The 8,806-nt window shown below is 46.7% G+C and overlaps 1 protein-coding gene across 1 annotated transcript; it reads right to left on the bottom strand.

Annotated features, from left to right (window-relative positions):
* Positions 1 to 4,666: 4,666 nt before the first annotated feature.
* Positions 4,667 to 8,475, bottom strand: LOC140214401 (FGGY carbohydrate kinase domain-containing protein-like). Its single transcript, XM_072285769.1, has 2 exons — positions 8,399 to 8,475; positions 4,667 to 4,948 (listed from the first exon to the last, which is right to left on the bottom strand). Exons 1-2 carry the CDS (start codon positions 8,454 to 8,456, stop codon positions 4,686 to 4,688), a joined length of 321 nt encoding a protein of 106 aa, XP_072141870.1. The 5' UTR covers positions 8,457 to 8,475; the 3' UTR covers positions 4,667 to 4,685.
* Between the last annotated feature and the right edge of the window lie 331 nt (positions 8,476 to 8,806).

Below are 8,806 nucleotides of genomic sequence, written 5' to 3'. Positions count from 1 at the left end.
CTTTAGTTTGTGTAAGAGTAGAGCGTGACACATCTTGTCAAATGCCTTAGCGAAGTCCAAAAAAATACAGTCCGTCGTGAAGCCTGCGTCAAGGTTAGAGTGTAAATTGTTTGTAAATGTGAGAAGCTGTGTTTCGCAAGAGAAGTTTTTTCTAAACCCATGTTGGTGAGGAGTAAAGAAATTATTGTCGTCAAGGAAGTTAATGAGATGCGTGTAGATTACATGTTCCATAATTTTACAAGGTACTGAGGTAAGAGAAATTGGTCTATAATTAAATGGATTATGAGCGTCACCTGATTTGTGTAGGGGAATGATTTTTCCTGTTTTCCAATCTAGCGGAAGCGTGCCAGAGTTATATGATTGCGAGAATAGATATTGCAATATGATAGACGAATATTCAACTGTGCTAATTAAAAATTTGGTGGTGATTTCATCGACACCGCAGGAGGAAGTAATTTTCAAATTTTCGATTATTTTGTTAATTCCTGTTGCATCAAATATAATAGGGTCCATAGGAGGAAAGTTACAGTCCTGTAGGACGGGACATTCGTTGTTAGGTGCGGGAGAGGAAAATGATTGCACAAACGCGCTGTTCGAGACGTCTGCGCAAAGATAGCTGGACACCTGACTACCAGACTGTGTTAATGCAATCTTATTTCCACGTTTGCATTTTACTATGCTCAAAAAGCGCTTTGGATTGGTTTTAGTAATAATGGCAGGGTTTTGCTAAAAAATGTGTGCTTAGTATTTTTAGCTGTAATTCAGTAGTTAGAGGCAGCGTTTTTATATGCAAGCCAATGTGCAAGCTTTTTCGTCCGTTTAGCGGTGCGAAAAAGGCGTCTCTTCCTATTCGAGAGCATATTAAGAAACCTGTTATACCAGGGGGCTTGATTACGAGAATAAACGCGCTGGAGTGGAACATGCTGACGGACTAATTCTAAAATTTTATTCTTGAACATACACCAATTTCTTTCAACTGATCATTCAAAAAACTGCGGTAAGAAGTCGTCAAGAAACGAACATAGGCTTGAGTTTATGGCAGAAAAATTGGCTCTTCTGAAGTTTCTAATTGTCTTTAGTTCTTTTCATTGATACTGCTGGGGGAATGTAAGCGTGAAGTGCAAAATGTCGTGATCACTGAGACCAGGTAAGTGAGTTATCGATGAGACGTTGTCGGGTGAAGATGTGAGCACCAGATCAAGTACTGAGGTTGAGTGCCGAGTTATTCGCATTGGTGAGGTGACCATTTGTGAAAAACCGAAGTCAGAGCAAAGTGTAATGAATTCATTACATTCAGTAGATGAGGGCTCAGAAAACGGACTGATGTGGGACCATACGATGTTTGGAAAATTGAAATCGCCCATTAGATATATTGGCACTCCAGGATAGCGTATTGTTTTCTGGATCAAGTTGTCATACAGGTCATTGCAAAAGGACAAAGGACTTGAGGGTGATCGGTAACAAACCCCTATCAGTAGTTTTTTAAATTTTATTGTAAGGCAGCACCAGATGATTTCTAAATCTGAAACAACCGGCACACAAAAGCCCTCAAATCGGTCACTGATTGCAAAAAGCACACCACCGCCTACTTTACCGGTGCGATCGCTCCGAAAAACTGTGTATTTATTTCTGCAAAAACACAACTCAGAGTTGGCTACCCTAGATGACAGCCAGGTTTCAGTTAACGCAATGATGTCAGCGTCACAGTCATCAATAATGGCACATAGTTCGTCCCTGTTGGGCAGAAGACTACGCATGTTCGAAAAAAGCACTGAGCAAGAACACAGCTGAGAACCACCTCCCCGTTCGTTCCCCTATGTTTCTTTTAATGGGAATTCGCGTCCAGAGCGAAGAGTACGAGGGCTGAGGTCGTTCTGTGTGCTATCGAAAGCTGCTATTTCAGTTACAGTATTATGAGCTTCATTGTAAACATACGTTTTTCCACCGATAATCAATTTATTGTAATGCAACTTGAATGACTTTTTTGTGTTTTTTTTCCAAATTCGATCAGCTTCTTGCGGCAGTGTCTTGTTGCTGGGCAGTAATCTTCGCTTACGGATATTTTTTTTTCATCCTTTAAAACTTGGCGCTTGGAAAGGACTAAGTCCTTACATTTGTATGCTTCAAATTTTACTATTAGTGGCCGTGCTTTCCCTGCGGCAAATCGCCCGATTCTGTGCGCTCTGGCTATGTTGGTACTTGAAATATCCACTTTTAACGTATTGGCGAAAATTTTCTGCATTTTTTCTTCCGACATGGAATAGGTTTCATCAGCGGAGTCAGGCACATCGTAGAAGAACAAGTTATTCCGGCGAGCGCGGTCTTCGGCGTCGTTTAGTCTTGAGTGGAGTGTGCGCGTGTGCTTTTCGACGCGGACTACGGAATCCCGCACGTCGTCGAGATCTGTCTGCTTTCGCTCAATTGCAAACGTTTGCTGTTCAACTCTTTCTAATCTGGCTTTTATATCTGATACCACCTGACAAACTGATTCCTGCTTTTCCTTTAGGTCTGATATTGACGTAGCCATAGATTTCTGTAGGGTTTCCATTCTTATAGATCGCTCGTCTAGATCCTTAAGCGTTTTCAAAACTTCTTCCACAGCATTCGAAGATTGCGCTTTTTGCGAACCTGTACTGGGACCGGGATTGCTCTCAACGTCACCACATAACAACAAAAGCAAAGCATAAAAAAGATCAACCAAGGCTTTTGGGCATGGAAGCACGAGAAGGAACAGGTCATCAGATTTAAAAGAAGCGTGAGGTAGTTCTGGGAACCTACTAACCTGCACAGTGAAGAAAAGCGTGCGTAAGCCCATCGTTGTTTGCCTTGTCGTACCACCATGCCCACCGAAAAGCGATGCAGCCGGGCCTGGTTTTATATCCTTCGCCACCAATGCGGTACACGATGTTGCAGCTGCGCAGTCGTGAACATTGTGCACGTGCACGAATGTGTGCATGTGCTGTCTGGCTGTCGTAGAATGACGGGCGAAAGGTAGGCGAAGTCGTTCTCGCTTTCCAGAAGAGTCGATGCGTTGCCGATGGACGGACCCTGGTGCTGGAAAGCCGTAGTCGAGCCGCACTGCCGTGCAGGTACCCAAGAACTGAAGAACTGCACAATGAAGAAAAGCGTGCGTAAGCCCATCGTTGTTCGCCTTGTCGTACCACCATGCCCACTGAAAAGCGATGCAGCCGGGCCTGGTTTTATATCCTTCGCCACCAATGCGGTACACGAAGTTGCAGCTGCGCAGTCGTGAACATTGTGCACGTGCACGAATGTGCGCATGTGCTGTCTGGCTGTCGGTAGAATGACGGGCGAAAGGTAGGCGAAGTCGTTCTCGCTTTCCAGAAGAGTCGATGCGTTGCCGATGGACGGACCCTGGTGCTGGAAAGCCGTAGTCGAGCCGCACTGCCGTGCAGGTACCCAAGAACTGAAGAACTGCACAATGAAGAAAAGCGTGCGTAAGCCCATCGTTGTTCGCCTTGTCGTACCACCATGCCCACTGAAAAGCGATGCAGCCGGGCCTGGTTTTATATCCTTCGCCACCAATGCGGTACACGATGTTGCAGCTGCGCAGTCGTGAACATTGTGCACGTGCACGAATGTGCGCATGTGCTGTCTGGCTGTCGTAGAATGACGGGCGAAAGGTAGGCGAAGTCGTTCTCGCTTTCCAGAAGAGTCGATGCGTTGCCGATGGACGGACCCTGGTGCTGGAAAGCCGTAGTCGAGCCGCACTGCCGTGCAGGTACCCAAGAACTGAAGAACTGCACAATGAAGAAAAGCGTGCGTAAGCCCATCGTTGTTCGCCTTGTCGTACCACCATGCCCACTGAAAAGCGATGCAGCCGGGCCTGGTTTTATATCCTTCGCCACCAATGCGGTACACGATGTTGCAGCTGCGCAGTCGTGAACATTGTGCACGTGCACGAATGTGCGCATGTGCTGTCTGGCTGTCGGTAGAATGACGGGCGAAAGGTAGGCGAAGTCGTTCTCGCTTTCCAGAAGAGTCGATGCGTTGCCGATGGACGGACCCTGGTGCTGGAAAGCCGTAGTCGAGCCGCACTGCCGTGCAGGTACCCAAGAACTGAAGAACTGCACAATGAAGAAAAGCGTGCGTAAGCCCATCGTTGTTCGCCTTGTCGTACCACCATGCCCACTGAAAAGCGATGCAGCCGGGCCTGGTTTTATATCCTTCGCCACCAATGCGGTACACGATGTTGCAGCTGCGCAGTCGTGAACATTGTGCACGTGCACGAATGTGCGCATGTGCTGTCTGGCTGTCGTAGAATGACGGGCGAAAGGTAGGCGAAGTCGTTCTCGCTTTCCAGAAGAGTCGATGCGTTGCCGATGGACGGACCCTGGTGCTGGAAAGCCGTAGTCGAGCCGCACTGCCGTGCAGGTATCCAAGAACTGAATAACTGCACAATGAAGAAAAGCGTGCGTAAGCCATCGTTGTTTGCCTTGTCGTATCACCATGCCCACTCCGATGGAATAACGATGGAATAAGCTCATCACGAAGATATCTGCCGTCCGAGAGAGTAAGAAAAAAACAACTTCTTGGTTGACTTCGCGACTGAGCGATCGAGGAGGCCTCCATCAGCGCCACGCCTTCGTATCCTTCCTTTGGATGCCGAGTGAGGTGGTAGGGGGGCTGCATCGAGGTCGTAAGAATAGGAGATAGAATTAAGGTCAAGAACACGAGGACGGTGGTCTCCCACCGGGCGACATGATCTCCCTGAGACGTAGCTGGCAGTCGAGGAGCGCGCGGAAAGCGGCGTACTTGGCATCGTGGAACCGCCACTCGCTCGAACGCGGCGCCAGCACTTTGCCCGAGCCGCCCATGCGGAGCATAGCCTCCGTGACGCTGGAGTAGCGACCACTTGCGCTGGCCGCCAGGATGGCGCCACCGAGCAACACCGACTCTGTCTCTGAGGGTACTAACACCGGCAACCCTGCGTAGAAAGGGCAGCCATGTTATTAGAGAATTTTTGTGCGTTCGGTATTCCGGCAAGCGGGGGCGGTTTGCCGGATGAGCGGGGGCGTAAACGTGAGTGGCCAGATTGGTGGCTCCAGCTGGTGGTGCAAAGGTCAGCCACATAAACACAGAGCCAACTACTATACTCTGCTTAGCTGCTGGTGTAAATTTTCGAAAATGATGCAATCGTCTAGCTGAAAATTTGCACCAGCTGTGAAACAGAATATAGTAGGTTATTGCAACTTTAACTGAGCTCTACGTTATCAGGCGGCTGCACCGCTCGGCCGCTCACGTTTACACCCCCGACCATCAGGCAATCCGCCCAAACTACCCCCGTTTGCAGGAATAGTGGACACGCTATGAGTCTCTATTACTTTGGACGTCTAAACAGCGTGCACAAGTAAACTTGTGGTGATGGCTACGGCCATTGTCAGTATAGAAGTTTAGCCGCCATTCTGGCAGTTGCCTCTAGCATTCGATGTGGGCCTAGAAGCTGCCGTAGTGCCACCACAACACGTGATACTATAGTTAAGCGTACACGAAGCATGGGCAAATCAACCGCTGCTCTTTTGATTGCCCATTGAATCCACTGAAGATTTCTGCAACATATGTTATTCATCAGGGCAAGTATTACGCTCTACCAGTGCTGGCTATGAATTTTTCATGCAGAATAAAGGGAGTAAATAAGCATATTTATTAATTCGTAAGCATTCTTAGGCATGTACCCTGGCAATTTTGTAAGCTAAATCGTATCCGCAACGCGCAAAGCATGACACTTTACCACTAGCGATGTGTACGGCTGCCTCCAAAATGCACGGGGAAGCCTTTAGTATGGGCGGGCGAACTAAAATTTGGGGGCGGGTCAGCTTTAAATTTGGGAGAGAACGAACTTAAATGTTAAGGTGGACTAAATTAAAGTTTTGGGGTGGGGCAACTGAAATTTCGGAAACAAAAGCCAATGATAAGTAACAACCGAGCAAAAGAGTGCTTAGGCATTAGCGGACAAACCTCCGAATTTGCGTATAATTTTTAACGTTGGAATCATTATTATTCGGGTAGCTGAAAGCAATAGCTGTTGCCGATAGAGTAGTTGCGCTTCGCACGGATTCAATAAGGCAACCCTAACGTAGTGCAGAACCTATGGAGCTTGTAGCCCTTGTGATGCAAGGTCTATAGAGCGAAGTACTGCCCATCTGTACTTTTCTTCCGGGTAATGTGAAAGTTCTTCACAGACAGCAACCTGCATACCATCCTATACGTTCGCTAATCTTTACATACCCTAACATTCAAATAGCAGACTTTCATGACTCATTCTCTGTGGGTGCCGATTTAGGCCCCGTAGATTGCCTCCTCCTATCATGGCACGGTAAAGTACAAGCAATGACATATAAGAAAATATACATCAAGGCAGTCTAGAATGGCACACAAAAGAGACGATTATTTTAATGGTGAGCTGGAAATGTCTGTCGGCCCATCCACCTAGCATGCTTACCGAGAGGTTGGGCAAAAGTTATAATGTACACAAAGGACGTAGAAATGTAAACAGCACACCCAATTCACGAAACACACACACGAAAGCTATGATCAGTCTCTTTTACATTTGCAAAGAAAGCAGTTGGCTCACAGGAAGATAGAGGCGATGTTATTAACACAGGATAAACAAGGGAATCCTCAGACACCAGTAATGCGCATTGGTTGAAGTCCTGGACCCATAGGCCCGGTTCAGGTTTGGACAAGCTGAAGTATCTACGGCAACTATACAAAAGTACAGCCGCAAATTATGCGGGAAAAAATAAAATTTGTAAAGTTATTTGTGTCGATACGACCATTGCAAACAAGTTTTGCAAACGAGGCATTTTGCAAAAATATCTTAAACGTTGGCTCGTTTGACTACCATGGCGAAAATGTGCAGCAGTAAATGCCGCAGAAGTTTCGAGGACAAAGTTCTTGAGGCGAGCTCACAAATAATGCAGTGCCAGTGTGCTCCTTGTGTGAGTGGTGGATTCATTTTATGAGGGTCTCCATGTCCCTAAAGGTATCACAGAGAAATAGAAACATCGCCGTAGAGCACGGCATCCGCTACACAGCAATGTGTAGGAGCTCGTCGCCGGTGGTTCGGCCTGGGAACTCCTGCTACATATGACTCAAGATTCAATTCATGCCACATCAGCTAGATATGAAGTGGTATCACCAGGTCGTCAGCCCGCCAGCGGAATGAACGTGCTGACTTAGGGCGACAACACTCTGCAAATATGTGACTAATATATGATTACACTTGTTATTGCTAATACAAATCAAATACTATGGTTTGAAAACTAACATATAGATTCAAAAATACGTTGCGCGTGCAAACAGGTGGTTTTCCAGACCAGAACGCCCTTTTACTATTCTTGCACATGACGTAAATGATGGCCAATTTTGTTTCTTTCACTCCTCGTTTTTCATGCGAAGGCATGATGTTTCGTAACTGTGACAATCTGCTGTGTTGGAGTTAGCAGGTGTCTTCTCATGTATTTTCCTATCAACTGCCCCGGCTTTCTCTTTGCAATGTTCAATGTCGGAAATAAACAAAGTAAGCAAAATGCGACATTCGCCTCCTTTGAGAGTCTGTTTATGTTCCTGCCTAATGCAAAAAGGCAGGATTAGGCGACTTTGCTAGCCACTGAAAAAGCATGGCATGAAGATAGTTGCTCGTAAGCCAACCACGAAATAGTTGACGCCTCATATTTTCCAAATCTACAGGCAGTCCTCAATTAAATGACGGCGGAGAAGCGCGGCACATAACAAAGGAAATAAAACAGTTACATATTTCGCACCTTTGACTACCTTTCTACATACAAAGCTTGCATCGTTCGAAAAACTCAGTATAGAAACAGTATTCTGTGGACATTCAAACAGATCCTAAATTTTTCGGACGAACTTCCCAAAGCGCCACACTGAAATAATATAGACGCAGTAATGGGGTTCTTCCGATTCATTGGAATTGTTTGGTTTATTTAACGTGCACTGAAAACGCAGTGCAAAGACGTTTTTCCTTACTCACCTCCCTTCCTTCCACAGTGGGAGGCGGTAGCTATGGGCAGGTAACGAAACGGCTACCGCGTGCTAAGCAGGAGGCGGTCGTAGTTGCTGGGACGCCTCGGAGAGTACCGGGACTGTCCAGGATCGTAATTCTTCATTCGACAGAAATCGGAAATTTCTGGCTCCTCGGAACAGCTACAGGAAACATGTTGAATGTACTAAACGCTTAGCGTCACATTTAGCATCACCTTTCTTGCCAAACACCTCCCACTAGCGTATGAACGAGTGCTGTTGAAAGTTGCGCGTTGCGCAACTTGCAACAGCACTCATTCACATAAAATATGATGATGATGATGATGATGATGATGATGATGATGATGCAAGTGCATCTATGTCTACCACTCACCCGTGGCGTCTGCGTGCAGCTCAACATAAAGTGGATTCTTGGCCAGGCCCCCGCACATGAGGAGGCTGGACACTGAGTGACCGGTGCCGGCCAGTGCGTCCATGATGTGGCGTGTCCCGTACTGCAAACGAGCCACATTTCGAAGTAAAGAAAACTGGGACTCTATTCGGAAACAGTGCCCTTTGAAAGATAACGAACTCGAATAACACAACGCGGGATGAAATGCCGGACGCGGCGGTCGCATTCGCATTTGGGCGAAATGCAATAACCTTCCGCCAAAGATCCCCTGGTGGTCATAATTATTCCGGAGTCGTCCACTGCGGCGTGGTTATTAATCAAATCGTAAAACACCAGAATTTTGAATTCAATTCAGCTACAGGTGTTACAGTTAACAATGAGGCTGCTTGA

Source organism: Dermacentor andersoni, unplaced genomic scaffold, assembly GCF_023375885.2.
Source record: "Dermacentor andersoni unplaced genomic scaffold, qqDerAnde1_hic_scaffold ctg00000033.1, whole genome shotgun sequence".
NCBI lineage: Eukaryota > Metazoa > Arthropoda > Arachnida > Ixodida > Ixodidae > Dermacentor > Dermacentor andersoni.
The sequence above is the reverse complement of the archived record's forward strand: the minus strand, read 5'-3'. Positions and strand labels throughout refer to the sequence as shown.